The sequence below is a fragment of the Peromyscus maniculatus genome, chromosome 1 (assembly GCF_049852395.1).
Source record: "Peromyscus maniculatus bairdii isolate BWxNUB_F1_BW_parent chromosome 1, HU_Pman_BW_mat_3.1, whole genome shotgun sequence".
Classification (NCBI taxonomy): domain Eukaryota; kingdom Metazoa; phylum Chordata; class Mammalia; order Rodentia; family Cricetidae; genus Peromyscus; species Peromyscus maniculatus.
Genome location: NC_134852.1, coordinates 157929878 through 157946220, shown reverse-complemented (window position 1 = coordinate 157946220; position 16343 = coordinate 157929878). Strand labels below are relative to the sequence as shown.

The window sequence follows — 16343 nt, the reverse complement described above, 5'->3', positions numbered from 1 at the left end:
TTATAGACCGACACCATCCTCCACTATAATGCATGTTATCTCTTATATAAATATAGGCTTTTTTTTAACCAATTCCCTGTGTGGACTGTTCTGTTTATATTCTTAGACAAAATTCTTAAAGTCTCTTGCTAGGTCAAAGGATGTGAATATTAACATTTTTTATTCCTATTTAAAAACTGAGAATTGGGGCTGAAGAGCCAGTGCAGTGATTCAAAGTACTTGCTACTCTTCCAGAGGACCCAAGTTGCATCCCATCTCCAACATCAGGCAACTGTAACTCCAGCTCTAGGGGAGTCTTATGGCCTCTGCAGGTACCTGAACACATGACGTAATAGGTGCGCACGCGCGCACGCGCGCACACACACACACTCTAAAAACACAAATTCATCTAAAAAAAAAATATCCCTGAGATTGCTGTAAGTTCTATCTCTAGCAGCCCAACAGAGAAGTGCTCAATATCTATATTATCACCCTGCCTTTGTCCCTAGGTTTTACATGAGGGTCAGGTAGGGGATACAGGGTTTTGAAAACAGGTTTTTCTATGTAGCCCTGGCTGCCCTAGAATTCATCTTGTAGAACAGTCTGCCCTTGAACTCAGAGATCCACCTGCCTCTGCCTCCCAAGTGCTAGGATTAAAGGCGTGTACCACCATTGCTTGTCAGTTTTTGCATTTTTAATCTGGTAAAATTAAATGTCTGCCTACTAGTTTTTTGTGACTCCTTTCCTGGAACTTTTATGTCAATTTTAATTTGGGGAGTTTTGCATTTTATTGCAAATACTTTTTTGGGTTGGCTTTGTCTTTGTGTTTGGTTTTGGTTTTTTGAGACAGGCTGTTTAACAGCTCTAGCTGTCCTGGAACTCTTTGTAGACTAGACTGGCCTTGAACTCACAGAGATCAGCCTGCCTCTGCCTCTCCAGTGCTGGGATTGTAGGTGTGTGCCACCACGCTTTAGTTTAGCTTTTAAAAAATGAAATCTTGTAATTGTTTATTTCTGTTTCATTTATTTTTCTATATGGAATCTTTTTATTTTAAATGGGTTGGCCAGTCAGTTCCTGTAAGAGTTCTGATTTGGGTGACATGCTTTTTCAATCTGTCCCTTGTTTTTTTTAAGACAGGGTCTTACTGTGTATTCTTGGCTAGCCTGAAACTCACAGAGATAGACTTGCCTCTGCTTTCTGAATACTGAGATTAAAGGCGTGTAGGTGGCATGTTTTCAAGGGCCTTCCATACCCTGGGGTTTTTGTTGTTGTTGTCTTGAGACAGGGTCTCTATGTAGTCATGGCTGTCCTGGAATTCACCCTATAGATCAGGCTGGCCTTGAACTCACAGAGATCCACTTGCCTCTGCCCCCCAAGTGCTGGGATTAAAGGCGTGCACCACCACTGCCCGGCTTTTTTTTTTTTTTTTTTAAAGTAATATTTTCTTCTGGAACTTTTGTGACTTGATTGCTTTCTTTGTTTTATTTAACTCATGGATCTGCCTTTGATATAAGGAGTAAAACAGTTATCTGTCATTGTTTTTGTTCATATAGCCAGTTTTCCAGTATGGTATTGTTAATTGAGTAATTTGTCTGCCTACAGTAAATTCTATATATATATGTCTAATTTCAGAGTCTGTTCCTTGCCATTGATCCTTCTGTTTATTCTTTACATGTTACCATGGTGCTTTAATTACTTTGACCCTAGTAAAGTGCATGTTAATATTTGTGGAGTAAAACTTTCTTTATTCTCTTTTCCCCCCAAAAGTTACCTAGTTTTTGTTATTATTCCTATGAAAATTTAAAATCCTACAGAAAGGCAGAAAGGGTTAATGTGCTCCTGTATTGTTCCTCTCCTCAATGGAACATTTATTAAAATTTTATCATATTGTTTTCATCTGCTTTTGTATTATTCTGAAGTATTTTGTAGTTAGCTCTAAAATCTCTTTCTTGAGACTCTGAATACTTAAACTTTAGCAAGTATCTCTTTTTACTTTGTGTGTGTGCGCGCGCGCGCGTGCGTGCGTGTTCGTTCTCTGTGTTGCTAAGATTTACATGTGTAAATATTTCAGATATGCTTAGGTGGCAGGGAGGGGAAAAACTAAATAACCATGTCTCTGCCTCCTAGGTTCCCCTGAAACTGCTCCACATTAACAGTGGTACACCGTGGGTTTGGGCTTGAGATACATAGACATCCCCTAAAGTCCACAGAATGATACACCTTTAACACTTTGCAGACATACAAGCTAAGGCTCTTTTACCTTGAGTGGCCTTCTCACAGTCGTACTTTAAGTAAAGCAGATTCCCATGGTAGATGTTACCTTCACGCAAGTTCTTATATTTAACAGACCGTCTTTCTCTGTATTTTTCTAGGCTATTCAGCTTGACCCTGAAGAAACTTGTTATGCTTAAAGAAATGGACAAAGATCTTAACTCAGTTGTCATTGCCGTTAAGCTGCAGGTGAGTAAAACAGTGACTGCTCAGGTCCTGGGGAAGCTAGACAGTGCTTTCCTTGTTCTAGCTATAGACATTCCCTGAGCCAGCCCTCTCCTCAGGTAGGTAGAGGGACCGTTGTGGAGGGGCAGCTGAGCTAATGAGACATACAGAGTCCCAGTTCGGCCTCTAACTAAGGTCCTTAGTTTCTTTATATTTTGTCTTGAAGAATAAAATGATCCTTCTCTGCTGCCTGCCTAATCATATCAGTGAGAATCAGTGACGCAGACAGCATCATAAAGGAAGAGGGCTGTTCCATCCTTAGTCCTCTGATTTCTAGATTAGGGAAGCACTTTTGGAGGTTTATAGATTATTATTTTAGTCTTAGCAATTTAAAATTTACTGGAGTATTTTGTAATCTAGGTAGCCCTCACACTTAACGTTTCTTACATTTAATTCTATGTTCTCAAGGAAGTCAACATATTTCACAAATATTTGGACTCCCAAGTATTCTTGAATTCAAAAAAGAGAAAAACTAACTACAAAAGCATTTAGGAATTTACCTGTTGCCACCTAATTATTAAGTGGTGGTGGCAGAGCTGAGATTGGAAACCAAAGAGTATGTAATTTATATTTAATTAAACTCCATTCCCAGATCTTCCTTAACTGATCAATCCTTCCTAATGACGACTCCCTGGAGCTTGGTGAGATTCCAAAGTGCCTTTTCAGTGGTTAAATAACAATTGAATCCTTCAACTTGAGGATGGTGTGTTTGCTGAGTCTCATTCATTAAAAACTCAGTGAACTATATGGTGATCCCTACAAACCAGCATACTTTATTAGCTAGCTTTCCTGCTTTGTGATATTTATTTTACTAAATGGCCTTCATTAAAACCTACAGCTGAAGAGATGGCTCAGTCATTGTGAGCACTGGTGCTCCTCCAGAGAACTTGGGTTTGATTTCCACATAGTGGCTCACAACTGACTGGAAAGATGGGTCTGCAGTTAAGAGCATGTACTGACCTGGTGTGGTAGACATACCTTTGAACACAGCCCTTGAAAGGCAGAGACAGGCAGATCTCTGTGAACTGTGAATTCAAGCCCAGCCTGGTCTACATAGAGAGTATGTTGCCTCAAACAACAACAACAATAAGAACATGTACTGCTCTTTCAGAGAACCTGAGTTCTGTTCCCATTATTCAAGTCAGGCAGCTCAAATCTGCCTATAAACTCCAGGTCCAGGGAATCCAACAACTCTGGCTTCCTTAGGCATGTGCTCATGTATACAGACTCACATATACGCTTAACCAAAAGAAATTATTTTTGAGACAAGGTCTCTCTATGTAGCACTGAATGTCTCACTATGTAGAGCAGGCTGGCTCAAACTCACAGAGATCCACCTGCCTCTGCCTTCCGGGTGCCGGGATTAAAGATGTGTGCCACCATGCTCAACAATAAAAGTAATTTTTAAAACTTTTCAGGCTGAAGAGATGGCCCAGCAGTTAAGAGCACTTCTTGTTCTTCCAGAAGAGCTGAGTTCAATTCCCATATGGTAGCTCACAACCACCTTTAACTCAGTTCTAGAAAATCTGATGCCCTCTTAGGACCTCTGTGGGCACCAGGCATGCACATGGTACACATACATAGATGCCAGCAAAACGCTTATACACATAAAATAAGCCTAATTTTGGTGGTGGTGGTGGTTTTGGTTGGTTTTTTGTTTGTTGGTTGTTTGTTTTTGGTTTTGGTTGTTTGGTTTTTGCAACAGGGTTTTCTCTGTGTAGACCTGGCTTTCCTAGAACTTGCTCTGTAGTCCAGGCTGTTCTCAAACTCAGAGATCCACTTGTCTCTGCCTCCCAAGTGCTGGGATTAAAGATATGCACCACCACTACCTGGCCTAAAAATTTTTTAACTTCAAAACTTCCATCACTCTTGAGGAATTCCTCTTATGTCTTCAGACACAGTCTCATTCCCTGTCCTCTTTGTGCATAAATCCCTCCGAAGCCTGTGGACTGCTGCTAAACACTGTAGGTCGGAAACAAGCACATGAAGTGGCAGCTCTGAGCGCTTGCGGTCCTGTCCTGGTGCTGCCCGTTCCGGGTCATGGCAGTGTCCAGTGGTCAGGGCTGTTTCCTCTGCTACATGCAAACAGTGCGGCTGTAGTTTTGAACTTTCTCTGCTGCTTTTGCCTTTCTTGTCATTAAATGCTCTTGCCAAAGGAAATAATTTCATTTTCCTATTAAATATTTGACATTCTGTAAAATCTGTGATTATACCGAAAACTCTAAATATCCTGAATGTTTAAGTTACTTTATTTCCAAGCGGCTGAAAATAATTACAGATGTTACTGCATTTATTTTTGATCACCTATTTGTTGATTTATTTAGTAAATATTGATTGAGATTTTATTATATATTGGGCATGGATTTATTCACAAGTGAGGCAGTGGTGGCGGCGCACGCCTTTAATTCCAGCACTCAGGAGGCAGAGGCAGGCAGATCCCTGTGAGTTCCAGGCCAGCCTGGTCTACAGAGTGAGCTCCAGGACAGCCAGGGCTGTTATACAAAGAAACCCTGTCTCGAAAAACCAAAAAAATAAAAATAAAAATCCTTGCCTTTAAGGATCTTTCCATTCTAATTGCATTGCACAGCAGTATTAAAAATGAGCTCCCACAGACACTGTTCAAGGATATGAGTCAAAATCATTTCCACAGTAATGCTGTGGTATTATTTGTCATTTGCCGTGAGTTGATACTTGACTGAAAATACCAGTGTAACCTTGAGTGAAACTTCATGCTACAGCCCACAGGAACACTGTTTGTCAGCTTTCCATCACTGTAACAAAAAAATAATCAAGATAAGATTAGAGGGAGTAAAAATACATTTCCACTCACCCTTTCAGAGATCAAATCCTTTGTGGGCCTGTGGACATAGGTAAGGAGAAAGCTGCAGCTGGGAGGGAGAGAGAAAGGAAGAGACTAAGATGGCACAGGCCCCTTGCGGGGCATACCCTCAGTGACCTGATTTCCTCCTCCCAGACTCTTCTATACATACTATCTTAAATGCTTTTTATTTCAGATTAAAGGTTTTGGTAGGGAAAGAGATAGCTCAAGGGTTAAGAGCTCTTTTTCTTTTCTTGTTTTTATTTCATGTATGTCTGTGTGCTGTGTGTGCAATGCCCTCAAAGGCCAGAAGAAGGCATTGGATCCCTTGGAACTGGAGTGACAGATAATTATTAGCTGCCATGTGGGTGCTATTAATCAAACTAGGGTCCTCTGAAAGAGCAGCCAATGTTCTTAACCACTGGACCATCTCTCCAGCCCCTAGCACAGTGGATTTTTTGTTATTGTTTGTTTGATTGTTTTGTTTCTTGAGACAGGGTCTCACTATGTAACCCAGACTAGCCTGAAACTCTCAGAGGTCTGCCTGCCTCCACCTCCTAAGTGATGAGGTAAAAGACATGCACTACCACATGCAGCATAAATATAGCATACTGTTTTCAATAACATATTTACTGGACTGTAATTCAGATTCCATTCAACTCAGCACTTGGGACACAGCCTAAGGCACTGCTACAGCGTTCTCAGTGGTACAGCCGTCAGCACTTTGTCATCACTCCACAGAAGAGACTTCACAGTCGTTAACTGTTATTCTTACCCAACTGTCTGTCCTTCATCCCTTGCTCTGGGCAACTACCATATTTGTTATTCACACCACAGTGGGATGGGGACAGGGGAGAGCAAGAGACTAAGGCAGGAAGATTGAGAGTTTTATGTTAGCCTGGGCTGTATAGTAAGGACCTGTCTCAAAAACACGTATTTTAAAATAGCAGAAGCCCAGCTTGAAAGACATTAATATTCATTAATAAGTATTTTTATGTTCTGTAATGATACTATGGCATTAAACACTTTTTGTCTTCTGTGCTGAAAATGTACTGTAAAGTAGGGAAATGGGTATCTGGAGAGAGCTCAGTAGGTAAGAGTACCTGCTGCACAAGTCGGAGGGCCTGAGTTCCAGTCCCCAGCACCCCTGTAAAAGACAGCATCGTCATACTGTCAGGCCAGACACAGGGGTATCCGATTGCAGGTGCTTGTTGCCTGCCAGCTTAGCTCCAAGTTCAGTGAGAGATACTGCCTTAAGAGGATAAGGTAGAGAGTAATAGAACAGGGCACCTGATGGCCTCCTCACACCTGTGCATGTACCACACACGTACGCTGAACACAAGCACATGCACATGCATACACAATTTTTAAAAATTAAATTTAAAAAATAGGTAAGTGGCTTAAGAGATAGCTTAGTAATTAAGAGCACTTCCAGAGGACCTGGGTTCCATCTTGGTGGCTCCCCAGTCCCAGGGGACCAGGCACCTCCTCTGGCCTTTGCAGTCACTGCACATACATAGAACACAGAAACACATGCAGGAAAGCACCCATACACATAAAATTAAAAATAGATAAATATGTCGCTAAGTGTTGCAGCATGGATGTGTGAGTTCACGAGGATCTGTGGAAAGAGAACTCAGAGGCACCTTAAGAATGGATTTAGCCTTTCGCAGGAGAATCTAGTCTCTAAAGACTGAAACACTTTCCCTTCACCTAGGGCATTTTTATTCTTTTCTATATTTACAGTTTAGCCAATTGATTTCCATATGTTCAAAACAACCTGAAAGAACCTTCCAAAAATACAATGCCAAGTGCAGATTCCTCAGTTCTTCAAGTACCACAGTTTTACAGGATTCCTGAACTGATGAGTTTTGCATAAGCCTTTGTATCCTTGAGAGACTCCCAGACGAGATTCTCATAGGGCAACAGGAGAAACAAAAGGTGTCTGTTAAAACAGAAGAGAGATTAGCGCTAGGTGCTAGTCCCTGGCTCCCAGGCCAGGTAGAGCCCTGTGAGAGTGCAGCCACATAAATAAGATTTAAGGGTACTAAAAATGATGCTGAAATTGGACCCCAGGTGGTAGTGTCCTCCGTACCTTCAGGAAGCCAACGTTTGTGGAAGGGTAGAAAGAGAACAGTCATGTAGCATGCTTGAAAGGGGCCAGACCTGACTGTGCCCCTCTTGTGTCTGCTGTCTGTACCCCGTTACCTACATGTGCAGGTGCCTGTTAGCCAGCTTACCACCCAGATGGTGCATTTGGGGTTTTTGGTTTGCTTTTTGCAGTGCCAGAGATAGAACTACATGCCCAGCCCCAGAGCATTTGGGGTAGAAGGTGTTTGTGTGTTGGAAGGGGTTGTGTGTGCCCATGTGTGTGTGCCAGAGGACAACCCTGGATATTGTTCCTCAAAGTTGTCCACTCTTAGAGACAGACTTCTCTGCTCAGTGGCCTAGCATCTCTAAGTAGGCCAGGTTGGCTGTCCATCAGTGAGCCCCGAGGACTCTTGGGTCTCTGCCTCTCCAGCACTAGGATTACAGTGCACACCACTGCACCAGGCTCTGCTTTTAATTAAGGAATTTTTTTATTCATTTTACATACCAACCACAAATCCCCCTCATCCCTCTTCCCGCCCCTCCAGCCTCCCCCCGCCCCAAAACCCATCCCTCATTCCCTCCTCAAAAAGTAAGGCCTCCCATGGGGAGTCAGCAGAGCCTGGTACATTCAGCAGAGGCAGGGCCAAGCCCCTCCCCCTGCACCAAGGCTATACAAGGTGTCCCATCATAGGTAGTGGGCTCATGCACCAGGGATGGATCCTGATCCTACTGCCAGGGGGCCCCTTAAGCAGATCAAGCTACACAACTTTGTGCAGAGGGCCTAGTCTAGTCCCATGAAGGCTCCACAGCTGTTGGTCTAAAGTTCATGAGTTTCCACTAGTTACACCAAGCTCTTTTTTATGTGTGTTCTGGGGTTAGAACTCAGGTTTTCACACCTGTGAGGGAAGCAGAAGTTTTTACAGTTCTTAACAGCATATGTTTAGATGATGGAAGTTCAAATAGTGAGGGCTGCCTATTGAAAAGTGATATGACTTGGAGAAAATAGAACAAGATAAAGGGATTACAGGTGGTGATGGATGTAGGCCTCACTAAGAAGATGACGTTTGTGCAAAACCAAGAGAGTGAGCCACACAGATTCAGGAGGAGGAGTCTAGGTAGGCAGAGAGAAAAGCCAGCTAAAAAGCCCTACACAGCCATGATGATAGCTGACTCTCAAATGTCTAGCTGTGGCCTGTCTTTGTCTAACATGGCCGACTCTAGGTTCTCTGGCTTCTCGGGCTTTGTTGGGTCTGGCATGTCTGACAGAACTGAGAGGAAAAGGGAGGTCAGTGAGACCAGGAGGAGTACAGTGGAAAGGCAGAGCACCGGCTCCTGATCCTCGTGAGAGCTGTTCCGTGACTGAAAGTGGGGAGTCAGTGCTAGATAGTAGGCGCTCCTATAACATGAGGATGGTTTGGGTGAGCTGATGGAGGGAATCTCCTGTTCGGTGAGAAGGGGGAGACGGGTAGAGCAGATTCTGGGGAAACCTGAAATTCGGTTGGTTTGTTTGTTTTGTTATGTTTGAGGTGCCAGTGAAACATCTAGAAGGAGATACTGAGGGAACAGTGGAGACGTGATCGCCAGGCTCAGGAAAGAGGGCTGGGGAAAAAATAACTACAAGGCTGACTGAAACAACTGGAATAAAGGGAGTAAATACAAATAGAACCCAGCTATGGACAGATGCCTCAGACCCTCCATTGCCAGGAAGTCTGGAAGGACTCAGAACGAGAGTACCTCCAGCATCAGGGAATCCCAAGACTGTGATGTTCTGGGAAACAGCAGATGATGCCCTGTTAAAAGCTGGAGAAAGGGCAAGAAGGGACCTGGGCCATCAGACTCATCAAGAGAGAGTTACCCATCTTGCCAGTGGTAGTTTGATGGAGCGAAGGTGACAGAGGGCTACTGAAATGCATTAAGAGAAATGAGAAGGGGACTCGAGAAAGAAGTCCACTGTGAAAAGATGCACCTGTGAGGCCAGGAGGGCTGTGTTTGCTCTGTTGGAAATAATAGCGTAATTGTTCATGGGGGTGATGTAGGACAGTGAGTAAAGACGATTATGTGAGAAGGAGGGCTTCAAGTGGGTGAGAAAGAGGGAGGTTGGTCCCTGAGTGGGGTGCTCCCTCAACTTTGGATGGGAACATGGGTGGTTGAGACAGAAGGGAAGGGAGGGTATGTGAGGACAGGGGCCTGGGGGCAGGTTTATGAGGTAGGAGCTGCTCCAGCTTCCTCAGTGAAGAGAAGCAAGGTTAGCAGCATTAGAGAAATGTTAGGGTTCAGATGTTAGGGGAATTGGGAAGGTATGATACATCCTCTAAGAACAGAGATTACAGAGAATGTACTTGAGACATGATGACATGGTTCCTAGGCAATGTTACTTACCCCATTTAAGATGGAGGCCATAAATTTAGTCAGCTCACCTAGCTGAATTATGTTTCTATACATGTTCATCTGGTACAGTTAGATTTAAAACAGTCTTAAGGGCTAAGAGCATGGATCTGTGGTAGGGTCCTTGCCTGGCACATGCAAAGCCATTATTTCAATACTTAGCACCACAAAAAGTAACAATAAATAAAAATAAAATAACTATAATTTGCCAAATAAGCCTAGCAGAACAAGAGTGGTAGGAGGCCTGGGGGAGGCACTTATAAAGGCTGACGAATGGGTTCTAGCACAGTCGTCCTTCTTTTGGTCTCATCTTTTAGTGACACCATTTTGACGGAAGTTTTTCTTGGTTCCAGGGTTCAAAAAGGATTCTTCGCTCCAATGAGATCATCCTTCCAGCTAGTGGCCTGGTGGAAACAGAACTCCAGTTAACCTTCTCCCTTCAGGTCTGAATTTTCTAAATCTTTAAGTTTTCTTACATGCTACAACAGTCTAGTCCTCAAATAGTCTTGAAATTTGGGCATTTTTTTCTCCAGAAACAGCCAGAGCTCAGTTTCAGTAGGAAAGAACAAAAGTCACCTACCAGCTGATGGCTAACTTAGAAGGTCTGAGCAGTCCCTGAGCCAGCTCAAGTAGGGTGTACTGGATATGCTGCTGAGCAGAGTATTAAGGTCCAGTCTCCCCTTACCTGGTCAATATATGATTAGCAGCTACCCATGGAGCCTCACTGTCACACTTAGCCTTTCCCCTCTCCTTACTGATCTGAATCAATAAGAGGAGAGCTCACTTCTATCACATGGTTGTATCCATCCTTCTCTCTTCATCCCTCTTAGAACATCTCTCTCATCATAATCCTCATGACCCTGTGTTGAACCACATGGAGAAAACACCTGGCCAGATGGCAGAGAAAGAGGTGTTTGTAAGCCTAGATAGACCCTACCAGTACCCAGCAGAACCAGCCCCTCTGTTTTGTTTTTCTTTTTCTTTTCTTTTCTTTTTTCTTTTTTGGTTTTTTCGAGACAGGGTTTCTCTGTGTAGCTTTGCGCCTTTCCTGGAGCTCATTTGGTAGCCCAGGCTGGCCTCGAACTCACAGAAATCCGCCTGGCTCTGCCTTCCGAGTGCTGGAATTAAAGGCGTGCGCCACCACCACCACCACCACCACCACCACCACCGCCCGGCCCTGTTTTGTTTTTCTTATTCTGACCAATCACTCTTACAAGCAAGAGAAACTGCATCGAAGTCCTGTAGCAGGACCTGAACCACTAAGGTCCTGGTTGCTGATTAACCGTCTGGACTGTTTTCCTCTTCAGTACCCTCATTTCCTTAAGCGAGATGCCAACAAACTGCAGATCATGTTGCAAAGAAGGAAGCGGTACAAGAACCGGACTATCCTGGGCTATAAAACTTTGGCTGTGGGACTCATCAACATGGCAGAGGTGAGCAGAATACAGTCTTAGACTTCAGGCCTCTAAATCTATTGTCACCCAGCAAATGATTTCCCCAGCCTGCAGGCAGGTATTTCTTTTTTCTTTATACATTAATTACTTTGTTGGAAATTCAGTCTATAACTGGCTTTATCAATTACTTTCTCTTACTTTATTCCCAGCACTCAGGAGGCAGAGGCAAGCAGATCTCTGTGAGTTCGAGGCCATTCTGGTCTATAGAGCGAGATCCAGGACAGCCAGGGCTACACAGAAAAACCTTGTCTTGAAAAACCAAAAAATTATTTATTTATCTTATTTTATGTGTATTAATGTTTTGCTCAAATATATGTCTGAATCATGTGCCTCCTGGAACTAGAATTATGAATGGTTATGAACCACCATGTAGGTTCTGGGAATCAAACCCAAGTCTGGTTAAGAACATGTACTCTTAACCACTAAGCTGTTGCTCTAGCTCCCTTTTTCTTTTGAGATAGGTCTTGCTATGTTGCCCAGGCTAGGCCCAAACTCCTAGACTCAAGTGATCCTCTTACTCCAGCATCCCATGTAACTGGTACTGGAGGTGTATCACCAGGACCAGCTCTAACTTTAATATATATGTATGTGTGTGTGTGTGTGTGTGTGTGTGTGTGTGTGTGTGTGTGTGTATATTTTTTTTTTTTGGTTTTTCAAGACAGGGTTTCTCTGTGTAGCTTTGCGCCTTTCCTGGAACTCACTTGGTAGCCCAGGCTGGCCTCGAACTCACAGAGATCCGCCTGCCTCTGCCTCCCGAGTGCTGGGATTAAAGGCGTGCGCCGCCGCCGCCGCCGCCGCCGCCGCCGCCGCCGCCGCCGCCGCCGCCACCACCACCACCACCACCACCACCCGGCTATATATATTTTTAAGTTAGTTTTAGTAAGAATAATGTAAAAAATTCCAATATGCCAGATTCACCAAAATATTTAACTTGATAACATTACTATGGTTATATAGTCTCTCTGTATATTGTGGCTATTGTTTTGTGGGGTTTATTTGTTTTTGTTTGTGGTTTTGGTTTTTTGAAACAAAGTTTATGTAGCTTTGGCTGCCCTAGAACTGACTTTATAGACCAGGCTGGCCTTGAACTCACAGAGATCTACCTGCTTCTGCCCTTCTGCCTCCCAAGTTCTGGGATTAAAGACATGCTCCATCACTGCCAGCTGGGTTTTTTTTTTGGGGGGGGGGGTTTGTTTTTGTTTTCATTTTCTCCTGATCAATTTGACAGTTGGGGCACTAGGATTGCAGAAGCATGCTACTGTAAAACTATTGCAGCCGGGTGGTGGTGGTGGTGGTGGTGGTGGTGCTGCTGCTGCTGCTGCTGCTGCTGCTGCTGCTGCTGCACGCCTTTAATCCCAGCACTCGGGAGGCAGAGCCAGGCAGATCTCTGTGAGTTCAAGGTCTGCCTGGACTACAGAGTAAGGTCTAGGAAAGGCGCAAAGCTACACAGAGAAACCCTGTCTCGGGGAAAAACAAAAACAACAACAACAACAACCAAAAAAAAACTATTGCATCTGTCTTTACATGATTTCCGAGGATCCAAACGTATATTCTAACACTTACATGGCAAACATTGTACCCACTGAGACATTTCCCTAATCCCTGCCTATCCTGCCCATTAACGATTTTGAGCTGAATTACTCTTTTGGTGCCTGTCAAACTGAATTTCTAATCTAGCCGTCCCTTCTGTATTAGTCAGTTGATAAATAGAGCATTTCTTTCTTCCTCCACTTACCATCTGATCCTCTTACTTGTATCTGTTTTGGACTGTGGATTCTTGTTTTATTTGATGGGGTTAAGTTTTTTTATGCTCCAGTTTGGCCAGTAAGAGTCCTTCCAAGCTGTCTTCTGTGTCCTTTTTGATAAGACCCTTCCTTCTATATAGGGCGTCTTACTTTCTGGTACAAAATAGCTCAAGCTTATTTTGTTCTTGCCTGACCCAGTCCTCCAATGAGCTGATTTTCTGAGGCTTCTGGGGTGTTCTAGTGGAGAATAGTACTTTAAAAATCAGATAGGTGTTGGGTGTGATGTGGTAGCACATGCCTTTAATCCAGCACTCAAAAAGCAAAAGAAGAGAGGCAGGTGGATCTCGGTGATTTCAAGGCAGGACTGGTCTACCTATGAGTTCCAGGACAGCCAGAACTACATAGTGAGACCCTGTCTCGGGATTAAAAAAAAAAAAAATCAAAAAAATCAGATGAGGGTACTAGCAGTGCTCATGTCCCCAACAGGGATAACTTCTGCTGTCTTTCAGCAGAACTAGGAAACTAGGAAGTGTGTGTACATGAGCACACATGCCCTCATCTACACATAGACACCATGACCATTTCCTGTTTGTACATAGCTATCCCACCCAGAGCACACAGTGGTTACTTCAGTTCCAACCCAATAGCATAGGGCCTGATCTTGCATTTCCTCCTTTCATCCTTTCAAATTCCTTTCTCCAACAGTAAGAAATGAGGCCCCCATTTTCCTCAATATTTCTGCTCACTTGCACAGTACTCCTATGTGCCAGCCAAAGAGAAAGAAAAAAGAGGCCACAAGACAGCTTTTTAAATTATTCTGTACCTTAGTAAGTGAAATACAGTGGGTGTGGTGGTGCTTACCTTTAATCCCAGCACTCAAGAGACAGAGGCAGGCAGATCTCTGTGAGTCAGAGACCACCAGCCTGGTCTATACATAGTGAGTTCCTGGACAGCCAGGGATAGGTAGAGAGAACTTGTCTCAAAAAATAATAGTAAGTGAAATAGGAAAAATGTTATGGTCCTAGTAGTGTGTATGTGTCTTGTCCCAACCCAATCTTCCACCGCCTACCCCCCATCCCCACCCCTCACCCCCTGGAGCTGAGGACCAAACCCAGGGCCTTGTGCTTGCTAGGCAAGTGCTCTACCACTGAGCTAAATCCCCCCCAACCCAATTTCTTGTTCTCTTAAGGTTTTATATGAGGATAAGGGACTGTGGGGAGGGATTAACAGCATCATCCCACTCTTCCAACTGGGTCAAGCCCTGCCATTTTCCTGTTTTCTGACTCTTTTATTCTCATTGCCAGACAGCTGACCAGCCATGCATTTAGGCCTGGCCTTACCCAGACTCAAAAGCTAGTATCCATTCGAAGGACTTAATTTAACATGGAACTCTATAGATTAGCAATCATTTTCAAATTCAGGCCTCAGTTGTTGTCTTTAAACATATGGCCCTAATTAGCAGCTGGCACTTCTAGAGATAGGTGGTGGTGGTGGTGGTGTTTTAAATTGCCAGGTTCTGTAGAACTAATGGCTTAGATAGAAGCAACTGGGAGATTTTTTTTTTCTTTTTAAGATTCATTATTTTTAAATTATGTATGGGCGGGGGTGTTACAGTATGTGCACATGAGTGCAAATATATAAGGAAGCCAGAAGAGAGTGTTTGATCACATGGAGCTAAATTTATAGGTGGTTGTAAGCTACCCAACATGGGTACTGGGAACAGAACTTGGGTCCTCTACAAGAGCTAGACACTCTCAACCCCTGAACCATCTCTAGCCTCTGGAGATAGTTTTTAAAGTAAACCCTTGAAAGCAGTAGGAAAGGCAGTAGGCATAGATTTAGAAGTGAGAAGGAAAATACATGAACAGAATGCCATTGCTGTTGGCTTGCATGTCACATGGTTTATGAGAGTGACAACCCTGGCACTGGATAAGGTGTTTGTACTATATGCTTTGCTTACAGGTGATGCAACACCCTAATGAGGGTGCTTTGGTGCTTGGCCTGCACAGCAACGTGAAGGACGTCTCTGTGCCTGTGGCAGAAATCAAAATCTACTCTTTATCCAGCCAGCCCATTGACCATGAAGGAATCAAGTCTAAGCTGTCTGGTAAGATGTAAACAGTGGGGCTGGAGAGATGGCTAAGTGGTTTAGAGCACTTGTTGCTTTTCCAGAGGATCTGGATTTGACTCTGAGCATCCACATGGTGGCTTACAACCATCCATAATTCTAGTTCCCAGGGATCTGACACTCTTTTCTGACACCCAAGGGCATCAGGCACACATGTGGTGCATGTATATGCATGTGATGCAAAACACTCATATGCATAAAATAATTAACTTTTAAATACATTTTTAAAATGTATATGCAGTGTCTGCAGACACTATAGAAGACAAAGGAGTCAGTGCACTGACCCCCATCCTGGGAAAGCTGAGTAAAACATACATGAAATGTGCCTAGGCAAGAGAAGCTTAGAGACCCTTGAAAGTGATATGTGGCCACGACCCTCCATGTGGCCCTTCCCTCTCCAACCCAATTGATTCCTGTTCTTGAAAGTCACCTAGATCAAGGTTCTTACTAGGGTGTTTGTTCTAGATCGCTCCCCAGATATTGACAACTACTCCGAAGAAGAGGAAGAAAGCTTCTCCTCAGAGCAGGAAGGCAGTGATGACCCATTGCATGGGCAGGTAACGTCCTCTGGCTGTTCTATACAGTGTGTGAGAGGTTCCTTGAATTTCCCAGCTCATTCTGTTTCCTGCCCACTCAGGACCTATTCTATGAAGATGAGGATCTTCGGAAAGTAAAGAAGACTCGAAGGAAACTGACCTCAACCTCAGCCATCACTAGGGTGAGCCACCCAGGTCTAAGGCCTGGCACAGCTCAGATTCTTGGTCTAAAGTAGGTGGGGAGTGAGTGGTACATTAGGACCTGTGGGATTTTTGAACGCTGTCTACTTGGGCTCACACTCTCAGTATTCTGATACATCCCCAGAACCCCTCCTACCACCCACTAAGAATCAGCATGTTAAGAACCCCTGTGGTACACAGGATGTTGTAGGTTATAGATTATGCAGAATACAAAGAAGGCTATAACCTTTTTTCTAGATCTTAAAACAATCTAAATATTTCTTTAGGGAGTACAGTGCCTTAGACTTTCCCTCGCTAGATGATTGCTTCAAGTGATGCACTATCCCCTGCAGAGTGAAGCCAGCTCTCTAAGAATATTGCTGTCTTGGACTAGTACTTGAGAACTGCAGAAACTCTGGGTTTGATAAGATTCAATTAATTACATTAGATACAGTTTTTAACCTTGGATCTATACCTAGAGTCGACAGTGCTTGAATTATGCCTCCTAACTAAGATTTCCTGAGCCCATAT

At 43.7% G+C, this 16343-nt stretch overlaps 1 protein-coding gene across 2 annotated transcripts in view; it reads left to right on the top strand.

Moving 5' to 3' along the window:
• The window catches only part of Pacs1 (phosphofurin acidic cluster sorting protein 1), a 141498-nt gene that overhangs the window by 101567 nt on the left and 23588 nt on the right, over positions 1 to 16343 (top strand). For both annotated transcript variants that reach the window (XM_006980596.4, XM_042259048.2), the window contains exons 2-7: positions 2352 to 2439; positions 10123 to 10212; positions 11077 to 11202; positions 14931 to 15075; positions 15562 to 15653; positions 15734 to 15814. In XM_006980596.4, coding sequence (XP_006980658.3) covers positions 2352 to 2439; positions 10123 to 10212; positions 11077 to 11202; positions 14931 to 15075; positions 15562 to 15653; positions 15734 to 15814 — 622 coding nt within the window. The remainder of the gene's footprint in view (positions 1 to 2351; positions 2440 to 10122; positions 10213 to 11076; positions 11203 to 14930; positions 15076 to 15561; positions 15654 to 15733; positions 15815 to 16343) is intronic.